The sequence below is a fragment of the Harmonia axyridis genome, chromosome 6 (genome assembly GCF_914767665.1).
Source record: "Harmonia axyridis chromosome 6, icHarAxyr1.1, whole genome shotgun sequence".
Classification (NCBI taxonomy): domain Eukaryota; kingdom Metazoa; phylum Arthropoda; class Insecta; order Coleoptera; family Coccinellidae; genus Harmonia; species Harmonia axyridis.
The window spans coordinates 17,178,978-17,202,130 of NC_059506.1; the positions used below are offsets into that span (position 1 = coordinate 17,178,978).

The following is a 23,153-nucleotide window of genomic DNA, read 5'->3' on the forward strand; positions in this document are numbered from 1 at the left end:
ATCGTTGAAATAGATAAGAAATAACAACGGTCCAAGGACTGTACCTTGAGGTACCCCCGACACGACCGTTGTTGAATCGCTAAGAGAATTACCAACTCTAACGCATTGGCTTCTGTCCCACAGGTAATTTTTCAACAAGTTTTAAGCGATTCCCCTCACTCCCGTATTGCTGAGCTTAGTAAGCAGCCGCTCATGTGAAATAGTGTCGAACGCTTTAGCTAAATCAAGAAACACCGTCATACATTTTTTTTGATTCGTCCAAACTGGTCACAATCCTCCCCACTAGATCCAAAGCAGCATCCATCGTGCTGACACCCTTTTTAAAACCAAACTGTTTGCCCGAGATAACATGGTGCTGATCGTAAAATGAGAGAAGTCTCCTTTTGAAGCATTTTTCAAAAATCTTCGCGAAATTATTTATGAGGGATATAGGCCGATAGTTAGATGGATCATCATGATTCCCACTTTTGAAAACAGGGATAATTATAGATTCTTTCCATTGAAGGGGAAGTGAACCGGATGTGAATGTTAAATTTATAAATAATGTTATATTATAATATAAATAATGGGTTGAATTTAACCATTTCATCAATTATTCTTATATAAAATTTCGAATGAAGTTATTTGTACCAATTTGTCCCCAATTCATAGTGAACTGCGCAGACTTATTCAAAGTTTCTAACTACAGGAATAAGTCTGATCGTTGCGTTCCGGTCCTGAATATTTTCAAAGTGACGTTCACCGTTAACCAGCCGCGCGTATTTCTGAAATAGAAGTGGGTTCATCGTCCAATTTTAAACCTGGTTAAAAATCGTTATGTTATTATAATTTATTCCAAAATTGCGATGGCATACACTTGGGATAACAGAGTCAGTTTTGTAATTAAATATTTGTATGGTAAGTTACAACAATTTGATAATTCAAAACAGTTTTACTCACTTCTATCTTACATAGGTTTCAGTTGCATTATTATTTTTGTCGTAAATTTCCGTATTCAGCTATAAGTATCAATTTATATATTTATAGGTATTAACATCTGGAAGGAAATGTTTGGGATTTTCCTGGCCGGTATCAAATTAATTTCTCAAAATGTTAGTGATCTTGATTTCAGCAGTCATATACAGTGAACTGTTTCGGTTTATTACTACCTAAAACTTATGTCTCCGATGGATTCCCATAGTATATTCTGAAATAGTAGAATTGGTAGAATCGAAAAACAAACAAAGATATTCATTATGAACGCCTTCCAAAATTTTTCTTGAATATAAATGTGTTATGACTTCCTGTAAGGATACTGCATTGGCGTTGAAAATTAGATTGAATTTATGAAATTAAAAAAAACTCATTTCTGAATATTTATTGATTATAATGCTCGACTCCTGATAGAAGGAATTGAATTCATGAACATCAACATTTGTCAATAGAAACTTGAAGCAGAAACAGACTGCATTACATCTCACTCGAAAATGTATCAGCACTAAGACAAAATTATTATTGTATAATTCATCCGAAATTATTATATCGCCTTGAAAGCAAGCCCTTCCTTAAATAATACAATCATTACTACGAGTTATTGAATGTTTAATGGATTTGGTCCTTACTTGGCGGAAATTAATTATAAATGAAATGAAAACAAAGTAATTTCCACAAATATTTTATTGTCTGAGTTGATTGTTTGCGCCACTGTGCGGCTTCATCAGGCTACATTTTTGACATTCAACATGCAAATCAATACCTTTATCAATAACAAATTCGATATTCCTAATATCGAAAATAGTATTACAATAGTATGAGCTGAAGGCCCTCGGTCGATTGCCCTTTGATAACTAGTTATCAATAAAGATCAGTTATTATTATTATTATCACAATAGTAATAATCTTAGAATCCCTTGAAATAAACATTTATATTTCTCAACAGATTCTGTTGAATGAACAAACAGATACCTATAAACTCATCCTCATCATTGAATTTTTTGAAATAGTCCAAGTCCAAGGATGTCCAAGTCGGTAAATTGTCCAATATACGTGTAAAGTTTATGATATCCTATATTCATTTTTTTTGTCAATGTTAAGTTGTTTCATCACATATATAAGTTTTCCCTGTTTTTTCAACAATAAAAAAATGTAGCTTGATGAAGCCACAGTGTGGCGAAACAATTGTCTCAGACAAGAAAATATTTCTGGAAATTACTTTGTTTTTTCTTTAATTTTCTAATTATCATCATATGCATTTTTGGAGAATCTATGTCTATTTTATGCTTTATATCGACTAGCCTAGAAATGTTAATGCTAAAAACGGGTCTAGCCTCTAGCCCCTAAATATTGCTCAAGAGCTAGAAATCATTCCAACCTCTTTTGGAGGTCCTGAATAACGGGTATCTGTGTTTGCGACAGTTTCTAGCGCGAAATTTTCGCACTTTTTTCAGGATTTCGCTTATAACTCAAAAAGTACGCATCCTACATAAAATTTTATCCTCTTTCCCTGCGAAAAACATTAAATTGAGCGTCTAAAGGCGTGTGAAACACTGGAATCGGTTGGAATTCAGCCGCAGTTGACCGTCGAAGATCGATGATTTTTACAAACTCAGTTTAAAAGTTGACAAAAAGGACTGCACCGATTGGAAAATGCCATAACAATAAACGTGTATGAAATTTAATTGTAAATCAGACGTTTTTTGAAATTCGCTTTCTCTAATACTGAGATATTAATTTTAAACCGAAAGTGTCCGTAGAATTGTTCATGTAGAGATCTGAATTCCTATTTTCAATGGCAAGAAATATGAATGCTGGAAAATGAGGATAATGGTCATCCTGAAGAAGTCGTAGCGACTAGAGATAAAAAGAAGAAAGATGATGAAAACGACTGGAATGAAATGGTTTTGAAGGCGAAAAAAGTAATTTTTAGTGGAATTTCAAACGATCAACTCCAGTTCATAAAGAAAAAAAAACGGCCTATGCAATAATGAAGCATATCGACCATATGTATCTGTCCACCGCATTACAAATTTGCGTGAGGAATAAACAGGAAAAATTAGTGACCGTAATCGAAAAACTTACATGATACATGATAAAAATGCTTCTGAGCTCATTAAGTTATTTTGGTGATTTAATCGATATTTTGAAAGAATCGAACCAAACAGTGGAATATATGAAAAATAAAATAAAAATGCTCGAATTGAAAGAAAAGGATGATGGAAATGGGAGCAGTTCAAGTGCATTCAAAATGGAACGGAATAAAGATAAAGTTTTTTCAAGTGTTTCAAATGTAATAAAAGTGCATGGAAATCCAGAGGAGGCTCACAGCAGCAAGGAAGCTGGCGTTATCCACAATTTGGACAAAACCGAGGAAGAGGAACTCGAGAAGGTGGTCGAGGTTCAAGTCAACAAGGACAAGGTTACGGTTGGCAGCAGAATCAACAAGAACAGCAGAGAGGAGATGGTAACTCAAGCATTTTTTTGACTGAAACCAAAGATTTATCTAAATTTGAAATTTCAAATATCTAGTTGTAACAGTAGAATAGTAAATATTGTAAATAATGACGAATATTGTCATGAGTTTGTAGAACTTAAAGAACCAAGATAAGTTGAAGTAGGTGACGCTCTTTGTTTACAAGCAACTAAAGTTGGTAATTTTTTTTAATTTAAATTAACGTGTCTCAGCAGCTAGGCGAAATGTTGGTAATAGGGTCAAAATAATGTAAACAAAATGTTTTTTTCGAGAAAGATATGGATAGAAACTTAATAACTTATGGTTAAGTTACAAAATTTAATGAAATTATATCAGTAGGAAATATTTCGAAAATTTTCGATCCAAAAGGAAATTTGGAGATGATCTATATCATATGAATAGCGCAATTATTAGAAGTGAATCAAATTTACATGGGCGCCCGCAGAAATTTTTCTCAGGGGGGGGCAAAATGAAAATTATTGAAAAACGTCTATGATTTTATAGGCGACATCAGTATTCCGTTTTTTTCTATTTCTGTATTTATATTCATAAGAGGGAAAGGGCTATGCAAAAAAAAAGATTCAATATCTAGTGCTTTTAAATTCTTTGGCAAAAAATTGAACAGAGAAAAAAGCATTACATGTTACGAGAATCTCGTTTCAAGGGCAGGAATCAAATGATCTAAATATGCGAAGTAATCTTCAGCTGAATCTGCTTAATAATAAGATCTGTACATTTGTCTACGCAAATTCGTGGTTTTTCAATCTCTATATTGAGACTGAGCAATAGATGATGCTTTGGAAAAATTTCTGTGCAGCATGCATCATCGGAGCGATGTTTTCCACATATTTCAATAATTAAATTTATATGACGGTGAACACCCACAAAATTAATAGAAACACCTTGTAGTGTATTTGCTATTGGTTCCAATATATTTGAATATTTACTTACTTACTTACAAACCACAAAAGTGAAAGAGTTTATTGCAGCCCATAACTGAGCAGCCCTTTTTGTTGTTGAAGAATTCATTGAAATTTCTCCAGATTTTATAGCAGAAAGAGTTTTGAATGTAGTTTTCAGAGAAAACTTCCAAATATTTATATTCAGCTGACCAACGAGTTTCACAAAACAAAGGAATATTTGGAATCAGATTTCTTCTTAAAGTACTCTCTCGAAAAGAGGCTATATTGTCCTTAACGGTGCCAATGCTATTACGAATTTCACTAATTTTACTGATGTCATTTATTACTAAATTCAACCTATGGTAGGCACAATGGAAATGAATTACTTTCTTGTACTTATCTATTATGAACTTTTGAACTTCGTGAATTTCACCAGCCATTGTTGAGGATCCATCATATCCTTGTGCTACAAGTTTGTCCAAATTCAAACCAGATTTTTCTATAAACTCAAGGCTTGAAGCAGCTATGCAATCAGCATTCAATTTGTTCAATTGTACGAATCCAAGAAACTCTTCATTCACTGTAAAATTTTCATTTTGCTCATGTATACATATCGTATTCCAATAGATAACTGCTCATGTCCAGAAATATCAGCAGACTCGTCAGCCATTACACTGCAATACTTCGAAGAATTTGCTTCTTCTCCAATATTTGTCATTATTACATGCCCAGCTACCGAAATGATCTCATTTTGAATTATATGAGAAATATATTTCGAGTTACCAGCTGCGTTGAAGAAATGGATCTCGAAATCTTTATCACCCGCGTCTACTCTGAATTTCAAAAGATCACTAAAATTGCCAGAGTTCTTGGTGCTCTCTCCTATAGGCATATCGTGAGTTCCTCAAAAAACTATTGTTTTTATAATCGGTAAATTTTTTTTTTAATTTTCTGCAACACTTTTTTCTTACCTTCATCTATTAAAGACAATAGGAGAGTATATATAAGATGAATTCATAAAAAAATTGACACGCATGGAGTGCGTTCGGTTCCATGATTTTTCTTCACCGAAAAAGTGCTCAACGCGTCTAAAAAAGTTTTCAATTAAAAAATACCTCTGCTATATGCTCTACTATATGTATAGTAATTCCATTGAAAACCGGAAAATTGTTGTGAATCCATCATTTTCCTTTTTTCCTTGCCCTTCGGATTGAGAAAGTAATATTGAGGGAGTTGTGCTGAAAAATGAGGCAATCAAAATCTCAGGGGGGGGCATGGCCCCCCCTGGCCCCCCCCCTGCGGGCGCCCATGCAAATTTAACTATCAAAAAAATGTTGTCTGGAAAGGAAAGATTGAATAAAACATTGCGAAACAAGTGAAAGAACACTTATCGCTCGTCAACCTTGTTCATTCATTTTATTTTATTGTGAAACATTATTTTTTGTATTTGTTGAATAAAGGTTATTATTATTATTAGGACTTGTGAATTGTTTATATCAGAGTACCAGAACAAAATAGAGATTCAAAATGGAATACAAAAGCCGACCTGGGAATTTTGTTGGTTTTCTTATTTGTTCTTGTAAACAATAAAATATTTATAGCTAGACATGTAGACATTATCGAATATGAAGATTTTATGGAATCAAGAGTAAATTTAAAAAAAAATGAAAAATATAATGAGAACGAAAACGAAAGTGGAGTTGAAATTGTTAGTGATATTGAAGAAAATACAATCGAATAGAGAAAGAAGGAAACCAGCTAGATTCAATGATGAAAATTTCATTTACAATAAAATGATTCATGTAAATTATGTAAATGCGGATAATCCAATTAGCAATTAATAGTAGTTATACGGAAAATTGGAATGAAGCGATGACTAAAGATATGAATGGTTTGAAAAAAAATTATACTTAAATCACAGTTAATAAACCAAATGATAAAAAATTTTAGATTTATTGTAGGTCAAAATGGTTTACATATTAGACAAATGGATGTTGAAACAGCTTTTTTCAACTGAGTAATTAAATCAGAGATATTGAAAATAACTTAATGGATGTTGATGTTGATCATCTGCGGTGTAAAAGAATTTCGATTTCTTGAAGATTGTCTTAAGGGTGTTCAATACTTTGTTCATACCACTGCTATTTCAGTGCTAATCAACTGCATTTGTGAGACCAAAATACAGGTCGGATTCATTTCATTTTTTGAGTGAACAATGACGTGATAGTGAACTTGAAGGTCTCGTCTCGATTTTCAAAAAAAAGTCGATAGTATTCCGAACTTTGAAATTAAACTTCTTCTTCTTTATGTGCCGTCTCCTTCAAGAAGGTTGGCTATCATCATGGCGATTTTTATCTTTGAAGTTGCGGATCTGAACAACTCAACAGAGCTACTGTTGTACCACTGAAATTAAACACATTCTTTAAATTACTATTCAGCTTTAGAGAGACTTCTCATTTCAAGTAACTCATCGATAAATGTTCAGTGATTTTATGAGTTTTGAATTGGTGCAAACATTTTTTAAAAATTGCTTGATTTGCTCTAGTTATAGATGTTTTTCATATAGAATTATGCTTTTTGGAACGCCTCCCAAAGGTTTACGCCCTTTTGCAGCATGAACGCCAATAGAATCTTGGACTGTATTTTATGACTCGAGATGAATGACACTTTTATGATTTACGAGGGTATGGTTTCTCTGATTGGCTAAAATTGTGGACATTACTCATAATAAGATTGTGATATATAAGGTTGTTACATATAATGGATATTCCTCCTGGGGAGTATATATCCCCCTTATCCCTCCCCCCTAGGATACGCCACTGTATCTAAACTGAACTGAATTTCTAAAGTTTACAGAAACACAAATTTACTCTTTGCTGGGCTTCATAGGGAGTTGAGATTTTATTAGGGGCAATAAATACCAAACAGGCGGTTCTTCAAGTAGAATGGGTGTGTCAGGTACAAATCTACCAAAAATTTTCGGGTAGCTCCATCTAGCGGAATTGCAGTTTCAGCGCAAAGTAGTCTAAACATTAATAAACGTACAATATTGTTTGTCGTAACTAGCCTTGAAAAATAAACGAACTGTTTCGAAACGTCGGCGTTGTTACAATTTAAACAATAGAATAAAATTGTGTCCAATATTCCCAATATTTTCTTATTTATTAAATAACAATGGATGATAACCTAGTAATAATTAAATCAGAGGTTTATGTGAAACAACCACAAGGGTATGATGATGGTACAGACAAAGTTTTGAAATTATATAAAGCGTTATATGGATTAAAAGAAAGTCCAAAGCTTGGTATCAGTGTTTCGATTGTTATTTAGAAGGTTTAGGATTCATAAGAAGTAAAAATAACAATTGTTTATATATTTTAAAGGATAGAAGTAATCACATTGTTTATTTAATTCTATTCGTAGATGATTTACTAGTTTGTTGTAAAAATCAGGAAAAGTTAGAACTTATTGAAATTTACATTACTGATGATTCAGGAGAAATAAAAACTGATTTAGGAATAAATATAAATTAAAAGTTAAATTAAGGAAAAATGACTCTAGATCGAAAGGACTATATTTTATCATTAGGAGAAAAGTTTAATGTATTAAATTCGAAATTGTATTCTACTCCAATGGAACAGAATTTGAGATTAGAACCAGCGTAGTCAGTATGCTCAAACTTGAAGTATATAAATTTGATAGGAGCCCTGTTATACAGGGTCCTGCAATAGTGCGTTAGACTTCCAAAGTTGCCAAACCAGACGTTTTAGGAATTTAGTTAGAGAAAAAACAATTTGAAATTCTTCATATTTGGACATTGATAACGGACACCCTGTTTAAAAGAGGTTGATCATTCCTCTGGGAAAATATTGATCGATCCCGAGAAAGTCACGTGGTGGTGTTCTCTCATAAGTTTACGACAAAACTGACAACTTTTGAAGGGAATTTCTTGGATTTCAAAGATATTTTTGGTTCTTCACTCGATTTCCGCATTGTTTCCCAAGTTGCTCTCATAAAATTTTGCCGTTTTTTCCAAAGAAATATAAACATTTCATTATTCAACGCCTTCTGAGGAGAGGAATGAAAGTTTTCTAGCTCGTTTCCATGGAAATATAGTTGTTGTTAATAAATAGCGCCACCTACGGAAGGAAAGATTAGTACCAGGAATGAACTGGTTGAGTCGCCAGAATCATCCCATACAAAAACTAATCAGTGGTAACACCAGTATTTTCAAACATCTTACCTAATAATGAAATGAAAATTGTGATTTTGAAATATCGAACACATCATCAAAAATGAAAAATTATTCTGAAGATTAAAATGGGAATTCATCGGGAGAACGAATATTTGTTGTTTTTTCTTTTATAATCCCACAAAATTCCATTCGTCTGATACAATGTTCTGGAAAAAGTTCTAGGGTAGTTTTCAATTCATAGCATTATACCCATTCTCAAAATCATGACAGTCGGGATTTTGAGCGCCAGACCAATTCCCAAACGCTTTTTCTTTTAGAAAGTAGCATCACATTGCTAAGGAAAGCATCAGCGATAGTGAGTGAAAATGTACCTTACGGAATTTCGAATGTAGCATCTGCTGCTACAGCAATATTATTACCTGGAAAATTAAAGTCCAGGTGTGAACTGTTACAGGGGATGTTATTTTGGCCATCTTGGCTCAAAAATCGGAAACTGTCAAATCCTTTATCCGATTTTAGTGGAGACAAATGTAAAATTAGCCACTTTCCTAAAGGTTATCGCATTTCTTAAAAAGAAGAATGATAGTTGGATAGCAAAAAAATCATATATGACTTCAGCGGTAAGCAAATCAACAAATTCATTGGGGAAACAGATATTTAAACATATTAAATGCTAAAGGTAATTTTAACGAAATATTACGCTTGCAGAATATAAATATATCTACTTAAATTGCTTTATTATCAGGTAGCAACAATTATTGGGTTAACCGGTGCCTGTAGACTACCAAATATGTCAATTGATCTAATAAACGACAAGAAAGACATGTTGCTTGTTGCTTGTGAAAATATCAAATACTCATATTGAGAGAATTTGTAATTTGACAAAAAAACCTGCTGTTGTATGAGCAATAGTTCTCTTTACGGCCTTTCATAATCCACATAATAGATCATTTGTGAATTACATAAAGTTTCTAGAATCTCAGATTAACAGCAAGGTTTTAAATTTACCCAATCCTGAAAATTACACTGGCCATAGCATTCGTCGAATTTCAGCGACGTTATTTGCTGATATTTATTTATTTATCTTGTTGTTCTGTCTTCAATGAAAGGCATTAGAATGTACCAAGCATTTCAAATAAATTGAATCCCCAATATTAGCAATTGATTGAATTTGAGTATGAATATTAATAGAAATGAGAATTAGAATGCTTCTATTAGTAGGTACCTACTCGTATATTTTTTTTCAGTATCGATGGCGAACAAATTATATTCTAGAAAAATATAAAGAGTTTGTGGCTCGTGATTGACCAAGATTTGAGATTCACGGATCATATAAATAAAAAATCACGAAGTGTATGTGTAAGTCTTAAATTAATTCATCAAAACAGGACTCCACTTAAGTCTATGCTATGTGATTCATTGGTATTATCACAGCTTAATTACTGTGACACGATATATGGCCCATGTTTGACAAAAATTAATGCTATACGTGTGCAAAGGTTGCAGAATTCGTGTTTAAGACTGATTTTTGGTGTGAGAATTCGAATTCGATCATATTAGTCATTATCTTAGGTTAAACGGATGGCTGATAATGAGCGAGCACAGATTTGCACACAATCTGTTTTTTTCGGGAAATTCTTAAAAATAAGATTCCACTTCATCTTTATAATAAAATAACCTTCAGATCTGAAGTTCATGATATCAGTGTACATTCCCTGCGGCTGTTCCATCGGTCCTTTTCATATCAGATTGTTAATCTTTTGAACATACTGCCTTTTGACATTTTGGAGATTGGTTCACGGAGACGTTTTTGAATAAAGATTTTTGAAAACCTCATTTCGTCCCCGCAATCTTTTATTTAACTTTCTGCAATTTAGGTATAAGTAATGACAATGTTTTTTTTTTGTTTAATTGAGCTGAAAGATTATTACTTTATTAGCTTAATTGTATCAATCTGTATAGGTACTCATATGATGTTTTGTTTTTGTGTATACATTTTTTTTGTCTTTCATGGGTTAGTTCCACCTAACCCATGAAAAGGACCGATGGAACAGCCGCAGGGAATGTACACTGATATCATGAACTTCAGATCTGAAGGTTATTTTATTATAAAGATGAAGTGGAATCTTATTTTTAAGAATTTCCCGAAAAAAACAGATTGTGTGCAAATCTGTGCTCGCTCATTATCAGCCATCCGTTTAACCTAAGATAATGACTAATATGATCGAATTCGAATTCTCACACCAAAAATCAGTCTTAAACACGAATTCTGCAACCTTTGCACACGTATAGCATCAATTTTTGTCAAACATGGGCCATATATCGTGTCACAGTAATTAAGCTGTGATAATACCAATGAATCACATAGCATAGACTTAAGTGGAGGCGACAAAAGAGTCCTGTTTTGATGAATTAATTTAAGACTTACACATACACTTCGTGATTTTTTATTTATATGATCCGTGAATCTCAAATCTTGGTCAATCACGAGCCACAAACTCTTTATATTTTTCTAGAATATAATTTGTTCGCCATCGATACTGAAAAAAAATATACGAGTAGGTACCTACTAATAGAAGCATTCTAATTCTCATTTCTATTAATATTCATACTCAAATTCAATCAATTGCTAATATTGGGGATTCAATTTATTTGAAATGCTTGGTACATTCTAATGCCTTTCATTGAAGACAGAACAACAAGATAAATAAATAAATATCAGCAAATAACGTCGCTGAAATTCGACGAATGCTATGGCCAGTGTAATTTTCAGGATTGGGTAAATTTAAAACCTTGCTGTTAATCTGAGATTCTAGAAACTTTATGTAATTCACAAATGATCTATTATGTGGATTATGAAAGGCCGTAAAGAGAACTATTGCTCATACAACAGCAGGTTTTTTTGTCAAATTACAAATTCTCTCAATATGAGTATTTGATATTTTCACAAGCAACAAGCAACATGTCTTTCTTGTCGTTTATTAGATCAATTGACATATTTGGTAGTCTACAGGCACCGGTTAACCCAATAATTGTTGCTACCTGATAATAAAGCAATTTAAGTAGATATATTTATATTCTGTTAGCGTAATATTTCGTTAAAATTACCTTTAGCATTTAATATGTTTAAATATCTGTTTCCCCAATGAATTTGTTGATTTGCTTACCGCTGAAGTCATATATGATTTTTTTGCTATCCAACTATCATTCTTCTTTTTAAGAAATGCGATAACCTTTAGGAAAGTGGCTAATTTTACATTTGTCTCCACTAAAATCGGATAAAGGATTTGACAGTTTCCGATTTTTGAGCCAAGATGGCCAAAATAACATCCCCTGTAACAGTTCACACCTGGACTTTAATTTTCCAGGTAATAATATTGCTGTAGCAGCAGATGCTACATTCGAAATTCCGTAAGGTACATTTTCACTCACTATCGCTGATGCTTTCCTTAGCAATGTGATGCTACTTTCTAAAAGAAAAAGCGTTTGGGAATTGGTCTGGCGCTCAAAATCCCGACTGTCATGATTTTGAGAATGGGTATAATGCTATGAATTGAAAACTACCCTAGAACTTTTTCCAGAACATTGTATCAGACGAATGGAATTTTGTGGGATTATAAAAGAAAAAACAACAAATATTCGTTCTCCCGATGAATTCCCATTTTAATCTTCAGAATAATTTTTCATTTTTGATGATGTGTTCGATATTTCAAAATCACAATTTTCATTTCATTATTAGGTAAGATGTTTGAAAATACTGGTGTTACCACTGATTAGTTTTTGTATGGGATGATTCTGGCGACTCAACCAGTTCATTCCTGGTACTAATCTTTCCTTCCGTAGGTGGCGCTATTTATTAACAACAACTATATTTCCATGGAAACGAGCTAGAAAACTTTCATTCCTCTCCTCAGAAGGCGTTGAATAATGAAATGTTTATATTTCTTTGGAAAAAACGGCAAAATTTTATGAGAGCAACTTGGGAAACAATGCGGAAATCGAGTGAAGAACCAAAAATATCTTTGAAATCCAAGAAATTCCCTTCAAAAGTTGTCAGTTTTGTCGTAAACTTATGAGAGAACACCACCACGTGACTTTCTCGGGATCTATCAATATTTTCCCAGAGGAATGATCAACCTCTTTTAAACAGGGTGTCCGTTATCAATGTCCAAATATGAAGAATTTCAAATTGTTTTTTCTCTAACTAAATTCCTAAAACGTCTGGTTTGGCAACTTTGGAAGTCTAACGCACTATTGCAGGACCCTGTATAACAGGGCTCCTATCAAATTTATATACTTCAAGTTTGAGCATACTGACTACGCTGGTTCTAATCTCAAATTCTGTTCCATTGGAGTAGAATACAATTTCGAATTTAATACATTAAACTTTTCTCCTGATGATAAAATATAGTCCTTTCGATCTAGAGTCATTTTTCCTTCATTTAACTTTTAATTTATATTTATTCCTAAATCAGTTTTTATTTCTCCTGAATCATTCAAGCAGTAATGTAAATTTCAATAAGTTCTAACTTTTCCTGATTTTTACAACAAACTAGTAAATCATCTACGAATAGAATTAAATAAACAATGTGATTACTTCTATCCTTTAAAATATATAAACAATTGTTATTTTTACTTCTTATGAATCCTAAACCTTCTAAATAACAATCGAAACACTGATACCAAGCTTTGGACTTTCTTTCAATCCATATAACGCTTTATATAATTTCAAAACTTTGTCTGTACCATCATCATACCCTTGTGGTTGTTTCACATAAACCTCTGATTTAATTATTACTACTAACCCATGAAAGACAAAAAAAATGTGTGTCTGCTCTTCCGAGCAGACACTTCACTTGGAGTGAATTTAACCTCGTCCTTTGCCATACTTTTCAATCACTGAGATGTATTTTTTTCTATGTCAACCCCAATAAAGACATTATTATTCTTATTATATTCTGTTCGAATTTCAATATTGACTACAATTAAGAATAAAATTCAGTTCTATAAAGAAATATAATAAAAAAATGTGTGTCATTAATTTGTTCTATACACGCTTCCCGAAAAAATTAGTGTACGCAACACGTTCAGAAACAGTATTTTCTGGACTTGTTGCGTGAATTGCTACTCTGGTTTCAATTTCAAAAATCCTGATTTTAAAAAATCTTTACAAAAAACAATTTTATAGATGTTGACAACAATGGATATTTGGACGAAAGAGACTTCGCCTGTTTGGCACTCAGAGCTACAATTGTAGAAGGAAAAGGAGAATTCAGCTATTCAAGACTTCAGGAATACCAACACATAATGATGAGTCTCTGGGAAGAAATAGCAGAATTGGCGGATTTCAATAAGGTTTGGTGAATGTGGGTACTTACTGCTTCTTTTTCTCACGCAATTAAATTAATTGTCCTGATAACTAATATGAGTCTGTTCTGGCAACAACAAGTTATGCTCTAATTTATTTTGAAATTACAAATCTAATTACGCCAGGAGTGTAAGGAGTATTTATGATTCCATTTCACGTGAAACAAATGGGGAAATTGTGTACAGTGGCTAGTGTTGGACAAATGCCAAGTATATAACGAGTTATTTGTTGAATGCTTTTATTCCTTCATTGTTACGTCATACTATTCTGAGAGATTTCACGCTCAAAATACACATGATTAAGTGACTTTTCAACGCCAAGCAGATTCATTGTGATGCCCTCTACAGAAACTCCAATAAATCGTATTACAGATTTCAGAATTAGATATTCATCTTACAGATCTGAAAATTTCACGTCCGGAAGGAAGCTTCATAAATATTTTCTTCGAATACTCCATTCATTCCAAGCGGATTGGGTAGGTCATAAAAGATGTTTGGAATTTGCTAAAAAATATTTTCGAAGTACCGTTTTATTAGATTTCTTCTTGTTCAAAAACAATTTTTTCATTGGAAATATGTAGGTAATAAACTTCTTCTTCTTTCTTCTTCTTGCTTATATGAGCTGGTAGTTCATAAAGGTAGGCGTCTGCCTGTTAATAATTAATCAGCCTCTTCCGACGTAGACGTCCAGCATTCTTTCCAACGTTTCGGTGGTCTTCCCTGGGTTCTCTTCCCCGTGGGTTTGTTCTGCCTTGCTCCTTTCACCAGTCTGTTGTCCGACATTCTCTCTAAGTGCTTATTCCAGTATTTTCTCCTCTGCCTCACAAACTTTCCCACGTCTTGAATCCCGCTTCGTTCCCTTAGTTCCTCATTTCTCACCCTGTCCAGTAAAGTCTTTCCATGTATTCTCCTTATTATCCTCATCTCTGTCGTACTCATCATCTGTGTTGTCCTTGCCGTATCTGGTCTTGTCTCCGCAGCATAAGTAATGATGGGTCGGATGGCTGTCTTATATATTCTAACTTTGCTGTTTATGTTTAGATATTTATTGCGCCATACAATATCCTGAAGACAACCTGATATCCTCGACGCTTTCATTGTCTGATTTCTTACTTCCCGCTTTAGATCTCCGTCGCTAGTGATGTCTGCTCCTAAGTATGTGAACTCTCTCACCTGTTCCACCATCCTTCCATCAATCTCCAGTTTACATCTTATGGGTTCTTTAGATGTTACCATACACTTTGTTTTGGTTGTGTTTATGAGCATATTCAGTGATTTGGCTTCCTGGTTGAAAGCGTGAAGTATTCTCTGTAGATCGTCTTCTGAGTCAGAAATCAATACGGCGTCATCGGCGTAGGAGACAACATGAAAATACATATTCCCCATCTTGTATCCCGCTGTTCTTGGCAGTTTTTCTGTTATTTTGTCCATAATTAAATTAAATATGAGAGGGCTTAGTGAGTCACCTTGTCTTACACCTTTATTCATCTTTATATCACTGGATAGAAGTCCACCTGTTCTGATGTTCGTTGTGCAGTTTTGGTTTATGTCAAGGATAATTTCAATTAGTAAGGGATTAACTCCTTTCTCCCTTAGTATATCACAGAGTCGAACCCGGTCGAACGCCCTGGTCATATCCACAAAACACATATAAGCTGGCTTGTTGAGTTCTCTAGATTTCTGGCTATTTGTCTGATAATGAATATTGCGTCGATGGTCGACCTGTTTTTGCGAAATCCCTGTTGTTCCTCTCTCAGTTGTACGGTTTTGCAGAGTTGTTCTGAAATAAATTTTGTGAACGCCTTGAGCACGCTATTAAGTAGGGTGATACCGCGGTAGTTTTCTGGTGATGTTTTTCTCCCTTTCTTGAAAATGGGAATTGTGGTGCTCTTCTTCCATTCGTTCGGGATTCTTCTCTGCTTTAGAATGTGTTTGAAAAGATTTTTTATTTCATTTTGCAGCTTTGCTCCTCCGGATTTTAGCAATTCGTTAGTTATTCCGTCGGGACCGGGACTTTTTCGATTTTTCAGAGACTTCAAGATATTTTCGATGGCCTCTGTTTCGATGTTGATCTCATCAGTTTCCTCATTGTCTTTTGCTTGAAGGAGATTCTCTTCTCCACTATAGGCTGTTCTGAAGTATTCTTCCCATTCCGTCATCGATATTTTGTTTGTTTCAACAGTGTCCTTTATCTCCAGTTTGTTTCTCCTCAACATTCCCCAAATCTTTCTCTGGCTTCCGTACAAGTCCCTTTCCATTCCCTTCGTGAATCCTTCCCAATAATCTTCCTTGATGTTTCTTATTTTTGCATTCACTCGATTTCGCACTTGGGTATACAGAGTCCAGTTTTCACGGTTTCTGTCACGGATATAATTTATGTAGGCATTTTTCTTCTGGTTTGCTAACTCTTTTATTTCCGGTGTGAACCATGGAGTTTTATTCTCTCGATTGATATCCACTTTCCGTTCTCCTATGGACTCCCGAGCTGCACTAAGGATATTATCCTTCAAAGTTTCCCATTGGCGATCTACATGGTTCATTTCAATAATTGGGTTCTGTTCGATCTTTTCTGTTAGTCGCTTGCAGTATAGTTGTTGTGTGCTTTGATCTTCAAGTGATTCTATATTGAATTTATGAACATATTGAGGCTTGGGTTTTGGCTTACTAGGAAGGGACAGTCGGAGTTTACATAGCACTAGCTTGTGGTCACTTCCTACATTGGCTGCATTCAGTGTTCTGATGTCCAGTATCATCTGCGGTGTGATTGCTCTATTTGTTATGAAGTAGTCTATAACAGATTGTTGACCTCGTGTGTTTTGCCATGTGTACTTGTATTTCATGTCATGTTCAAAGAAGGTGTTATTTATTCTTACTGTGTTGGCAGCGCATAAACTCTTCAGAAGTTCTCCATTCTCATTTACCTCTTCCTCATTGAATCTTTGTGTTATGCCTGTGAGTGTTTCGTTTCCGACTCTCGCATTGAGATCGCCTATGATCACTATTTTGTCTGTTGATCTTATCCCGTCGATTACCTCCTGTAACTCTACGTAAAATTGTTCTCTTTCTTCTTTGGATTTATTTATATCTGGGGCATAAACACTTATGAGTTGAGTTTTATTTCCATCTACGTTTAATGTGGTCAATAATATTCTATCGCTAATGTACTTCTCATCTTCTATGACATGTTTATACTTTTTGTCTATCAGTATTCCTACCCCTGAGCGTGCTCTCTTGTCTCTGCCTACTCCACTATATATGAAAACATAATTGCCTACTTCCATCTTCCCTTTTCCCTTCTTTTTCACCTCCGACAGAGAGCAAATGTCGATTTTATTATTTTTCAGTTCACTTTATGATTTCTTGATCTTTTGCTTGCCATGACATAACATTCCAATTCTTATTGTTCTTTCTTTCCATTTCATCGTCCTTTTCATTGTCCTTTCTCTTGTCCTATTCCTTGCTGTGGTCGTGTATCCAAGGTTCCATCCGTTTTCCGAGGCTTGTTTAAGTCTGTGAGCATATGAAGTTTCCACCGGTAGGTTGCTGGCCTGACCTAATGACCCTCCTCCTTTATCCGGGCTTGGGACCGGCAGTGGAGCCACTGAGCTACTCAATCCAGCCAGCAACTCCACAGGCGGAGGTAATAAACAGAAAATGATAAAAATATGATTTTCCACTCAAAAATGTCTCAAATACAAATTGGATAACGCAGTTATGCAAATGCATATTTATCCGAAGACTGGTTTTATGATCAAGGTTGTTTTTTGTTTTGTTGAAAAACCAATACTTTCTTCGCTGAAGAAAAGTTTTAATGAGTAGTCTCGAATTTAGGATGCAGGTTGTTTGATTCAAAAATATGCCTAATTGAATCTGAAATTAATTACATATTACAAAGATTCACTTGAGGAGTATGAATCTACTGCTGTGTGTAGCACCAATACCTGGTCTTCCGTGTTTAACTGGTTTGTAAGTCAAGGAGAACTCTCCCAAATAATGGCCAATCATTTCTGGCCAATCATTTCTTCCACTTGTGTGAAAGCTTTACCATTGTAGACACCAACAATTGATCCTACCATTTCTGGTACAATGATCATGTTTCTCAAATGAGTTTTCACGATCTCTGGTGCCAATTATGCAGTGGCGTACCCAGACATAAGCCTTGGGGGGGGGGTAGATAAAGAAAAAAAATCTTCAAATTTTCCTTCTTTTTAAGAAGTTTTCCGAAGAAGTTTGCTTACTCATAATAAGGTTGTGACATATAAGGTTGTTAAATATAATGAATATTCCTCCTGGGGGGGATATATCCCCCTTATCCCCCCCCTTGGGTACGCCACTGCAATTATGCGAGAAGGAGGGACATACCGTGAAAAATTGTAGAATTACTGAAAACAGAACCAGGAGGGCGAAATAATTTTGACATTGGGACGATACATATCAATAAAGTTATTATACGAAGAATACATTTGCCAAATGAAAAGACGAAAAGAAAGTAGGGATGAGACAGGAGGTTAGATCGTGTTATCAGGAATCGTGTAATAAGGAATCATGGGGAAAAGGTGGAGAAAATAGCGTAAATCAGGTAAGGTCGGGCAAACTAGGCGAGAAAGAAGTGAATCTTGAATTGATTTTATGAATTTTGTTTTATCGTTTTCTTTTTATTCCGATATTATTTCTCTTAATTTTATTTTTTATTGAAGTTATAAATAGTTGAATTTGATCGAATCATTGATTATTGTCAGAGAACATACCACCATTGAAACCACAAACCTAAATTTAAATATAGAGCAGGTAGAGATAAGCTTTGTTGCTGAGAATATAATTTTTGAAAAATTTTTCATAGAAGAAGAATTATCGGTTTTAGAGAATAATTGAAAAAAATTTTTTTTTGGTATAGTTGAGGTTACATATCAGCTAGTGTTAGTGTAAATATTGGAAGAGGAAGGACTGCTTTATTAGTATGGGAAAAAGTTAGGGAAAACTTATGGCAACCGATGCCACAACATTTTCGAAGGAGGGAGTAGTGTAATAAATCGAAAATTTCCAAATTATTAAAATTATTGCGAAGTTGAAATACGTCATATTTAGTGGAACCGACGCAACACAGTAACCTAAACTTGTCTCAAGTACCTGATGTGTATCATCGGTTTTCTCTCGGTTACAACCTCTAGATAACTCGCTGTAGCAAGATGAGAACTTGACTCAGAGTATAGAATGGCGACACGAACATAGGTTAGTCTGGGAATTTTAGCGTATCTGGTCAATAAGCACGTCGCATAGTTTTGATTGCCAGATGAAACAGCAGAAAAATCTGTAGGTTTACGCGTGTCAATTTGCAAATGTTATAGTTTGGTTCTCAGCTGAGACAGCGGGAAAAAATTTTGCTTATTCCGAAGTTTTGACAAAGATTATGGGGGAAAATCAGTATCGCTTAGAGACTCATGCTGAGAAGGGTTTAGAACTTATACGTCGGTCGCGAAACCCCAATATTAAAACGTGATTATTCAATGTGATAGGTCTGTAAACTAAGTGAAGTTCGAAATATTTTCCACTAGTTTGACCATTGTTTGTAGGTGTTTCTTATTACCTGTAATTAGTTTTGAATCATCCATATATAGCAGATGATTGAGGGTGATAGTATTACTTTCCCCTGATGTTGAAACCTTTGTCGTTTGCATTAAGTTGAGAGGGAGGTTCAGCACTAGGTAGAACCATAAAGAGCTCCAGGAATCTCCTTGGAAAATTTCCCTTTAAATTGAGGTTTTCTTAGTTATATTGCCGTGAGGAGTTTGATGTTCGTTTTTCGATTGCACAGCGCAAACTTCAGAAAATTTATTATAATTGTATATGTACTTCCAAAATTTTCGTTAGCCAGCGATGTGGAAGTAAGTCGAAAGCCTTCTTGATTGCATATGATTGAATCTATTATTGTTTTTCCGATCATAGTTCATTGAGAATAATTTCTTATGTGTACTATTTTTTTTATTTTTCCCAATGTTTGTTACTAAGAGATGATAAATATGATGTAATAATTTTGTCTATTGTTGGTAGGCATATAATTAGCCTGTATTTTGTTGGATCCATTGTGTTCTGAAAATCCTTCGGTAGAAGGTGAGTGGTCCTAGTTGATGAAAATGTTGTGTAAAAATTCCATTGCAATATCGATTATACTGTTCATGGATTCGACTAGCCTGCCATGTAGAGACCAAATCTTCTTCAACCAGAAGTTGTGTGGTTTTCAAAATGCGAATGTTTATTTGAAACCCTTAGTCTAGGAAAAATAGAACAATACAGAGGATCTGTGCCCTCGAATTCTATGATGCAACTGTTCATTGTAACAGATAACAACTCTTCTTGGCCTGCTTCTTGTGGGTTGCCGATGGATTCATTATATTCATTATGTCGTTGTTCTCCTCTTTCATATCAAATCTGCGTTGTTTTGTTCCTCTAAGTCATCAGCATTCATTTATGAATTATTCTGCTGGTTTTCGGCATTCGTGATAATCTTCAATAATTTCTACGTTGTTAGTGATACTTATATTCTGTTACCACATTCGAATTTCATTTCTTATGGTATTATGTCTCAAATCGGGTACAGGTATATAGGTATTTCACAATACGACTACTATTTGTTCAGAAACATGAAGTTCAAGGTAGTTTCCACTTAGTTCATATTGTATTTATAAACCCCATAATGAACAGAAGTAAAAACAGTACAATAATCATACAGAAGTTCCTAAAATTCTTTCCAAATTATCCAAAATAATGATTCAACAAAAGTATTACATGTAAAATTTTTAGGATTACATTTGGACCCTAAGCTCACTTGGGATGTTCATTGTGAGGAACTCTCTAAAAAACTGAGCAAAAATATTTTTGTTATTCGTACTCTAGCACTTAAAGTCTCGATTGAAACATTGCTGACAGCCTACTATGCTCTGTGTCACTCTTTAATGAAATATGGTATTTTATTATGGGGTCACACCACACATGCAGGAAAAAATTTTTCACTGCAGAGAAAAATTATCCGTATTATGGATAATTTACACTATCAGGCGGATTGTAGAATTTCCTTTAAAAAATTTGAAACTATGACTGTTCCATGTGTGTTTATTTACGAATGTTTGAATTATATTCATGAAAGCCACACTCAACTGCTAAATGCAGATGTTCACAATTATAACACCAGAGCACGCATGGATGTCAGAAATGAATTCTTCAAATCTGAAGAATTCATTTCTGACATTGTTATACAGTTTATATGCCCAGAAGTTCGGACCATTTTTTGTTTTTGATAATCATCAAAAACAAAAAATGGGCATATAAACTGTATAACAAGTTGCCTCAATCAATGAGAAACCAAAAGGAACAATTCCGTTTTACCATTAAGAAATATCTCATGGATAATACTTTTTATTCATTGGAAGAATTCTTTGCTAAGCAAATATAGGTAACAGCAAATTTGTAAAGATGACGAATGTAAATCGTAAGATATAAGCATGAATAAAGGATTATTATACGGTAGCCTATTTTATCCTCTTCCATATTAGTCACTTCATAATATATGCGCATGATCGTTTCATTTATCGAACTTGTCCATTTCATGCGTCTTCTTGGTAGACCTGCTTGGGTGAGTGCTGGTTGGGGATCCTGCGCAGCACCTTCAGCGGTCGGAGAAACTCGTGTTATTCTTCTCCTAGAATGTTGAGATTGTGGAGGCGTAGCATTTTGTTCGACAGACGCCCGTCTCCTTAGCACTCTGTCACCGACGTCCCGCATACTGTCATGTCCAGCGCCGGCTCCAGACACGCCCTGACGAACCTCAGGCAGCGGCTCTATATTCCTATTCCTTAAATTCACCATCATTCATGGGTTCCTCCGTGTCGTGGGGGAGACGGCCTTTGATCGCTTTTTACGATCCGCAGAGCTACGGTGGGAGAATTCTTGAGCTGCTTTCCACACGGCTTCGTCCGTTACCCTGGACAGGGACCCTTCGACAGGTTTCAGCTTCCCGGGTCAGAGAGCTCCTGGAATCTGCGGTGGGCAGGAGTCGATTCAACTCTCCTGATAGGTGAATCGCTAGAGATTCACCTACCGCTACCCTTTATTATTATTATTATTATTATTATTATTATTAGTCATTACTTATCATATTCCATAGGGTTCTACAAAGGCAAATACAATATTGCTCACATATAGGCACCTACACATAATTAAACACAAAAAACAGAGAACACAGCGATGATATGCAAATTTTGTTTCAACACTTAGAACCTTTTACAGGATGGAAAAATATCCATTGATGAATTCAAACAGGCTGTCCAACAATGTTGTGTAGGAAGAAGATATGAGGAATTCCCACAATCCATGAAAATGTTTATTGACACCAATTTCAAAATGGTTGATCTCAATGACGATGGTGTTATTGAAGCGGACGAATTCAGATTTAATTGTATTATGAAGTTTGCAATTGATGACATAGAAACTGTTGATGATGCATTCGACCGACTTCTCAATGTGAGTAAAACTAAAAATCTCTTGAAAAATACCATTGAAAGCTAAAGAAACACTCTAACAGTCTAACATTATAATGAACTTTGATCTTCTGGGTGAAATATTTTATTTTCAGGATGATGATCGAAGAAGAGGAGGATTAACATTATCACGTTATCAAGAACTATACGCCCAATTTCTGGGGAATCCAGATGAGAATTGTCCTGCAATTTACCTCTTTGGGCCTTTACCAGAGTTCTCTTTACAGTAGTAGTTGAATTCTATAATTGAATTGAGTATATGTATGTGTAAATATTGTTTTAATAAATTTAATTATAAAAAAACTGGCATTCATACTGCTTTTCAATTACTTTTTACTTATGCAGTAACGGATCTTGGATTTTTTCGGGTGGGATCAAAATTTGATAGAAGCCGCTGCTTATCAATATAAATTCACCCTTGTCATCATCATAGGTTGAGATTTTACCTGTATAATACCATAGTTTAAGGATCGGATAGTAAGACAGTGTAGTTCTTTATTCGATTTTGTTGATGTTGAGCGCCTTCTAGTTGTACTTAAAAATGTTATTCGAAAAATTTGGTCCGTGAAGGAAACCATCAATATTCATTAATCATGCGTTTAACAGTTGAATATCACCACAAAAATCCCACAGAATTTCAAATCAATCCATGGTGCGGTTTTTTTATTTTATTCGATCGAAATTCAATAAAATTAAAGGATCAAGCCTCC

The 23,153-nt window shown here is 34.5% G+C and overlaps 1 protein-coding gene across 1 annotated transcript; it reads left to right on the plus strand.

Moving 5' to 3' along the window:
• Positions 1 to 710: 710 nt before the first annotated feature.
• On the plus strand, positions 711 to 22,754 carry LOC123682881 (sarcoplasmic calcium-binding protein 1). Its single transcript, XM_045621685.1, has 4 exons — positions 711 to 897; positions 13,734 to 13,900; positions 22,193 to 22,426; positions 22,539 to 22,754. The coding sequence occupies exons 1-4, from the start codon at positions 846 to 848 to the stop codon at positions 22,671 to 22,673; spliced, it is 588 nt and encodes a 195-aa protein (XP_045477641.1). The 5' UTR covers positions 711 to 845; the 3' UTR covers positions 22,674 to 22,754.
• Positions 22,755 to 23,153: the final 399 nt, after the last annotated feature.

What these genes read in the sequence shown, in the direction of transcription:
- LOC123682881 (XM_045621685.1), top strand. Translation starts at nt 846, where the DNA reads ATGGCATACACTTGGGATAACAGAGTCAGTTTTGTAATTAAATATTTG. An exon ending in AATTGGCGGATTTCAATAAG is followed by an intron (nt 13,901 to 22,192) that starts GTTTGGTGAATG and finishes AACCTTTTACAG; the next exon opens with GATGGAAAAATATCCATTGA. An exon ending in CATTCGACCGACTTCTCAAT is followed by an intron (nt 22,427 to 22,538) that starts GTGAGTAAAACT and finishes TTTTATTTTCAG; the next exon opens with GATGATGATCGAAGAAGAGG.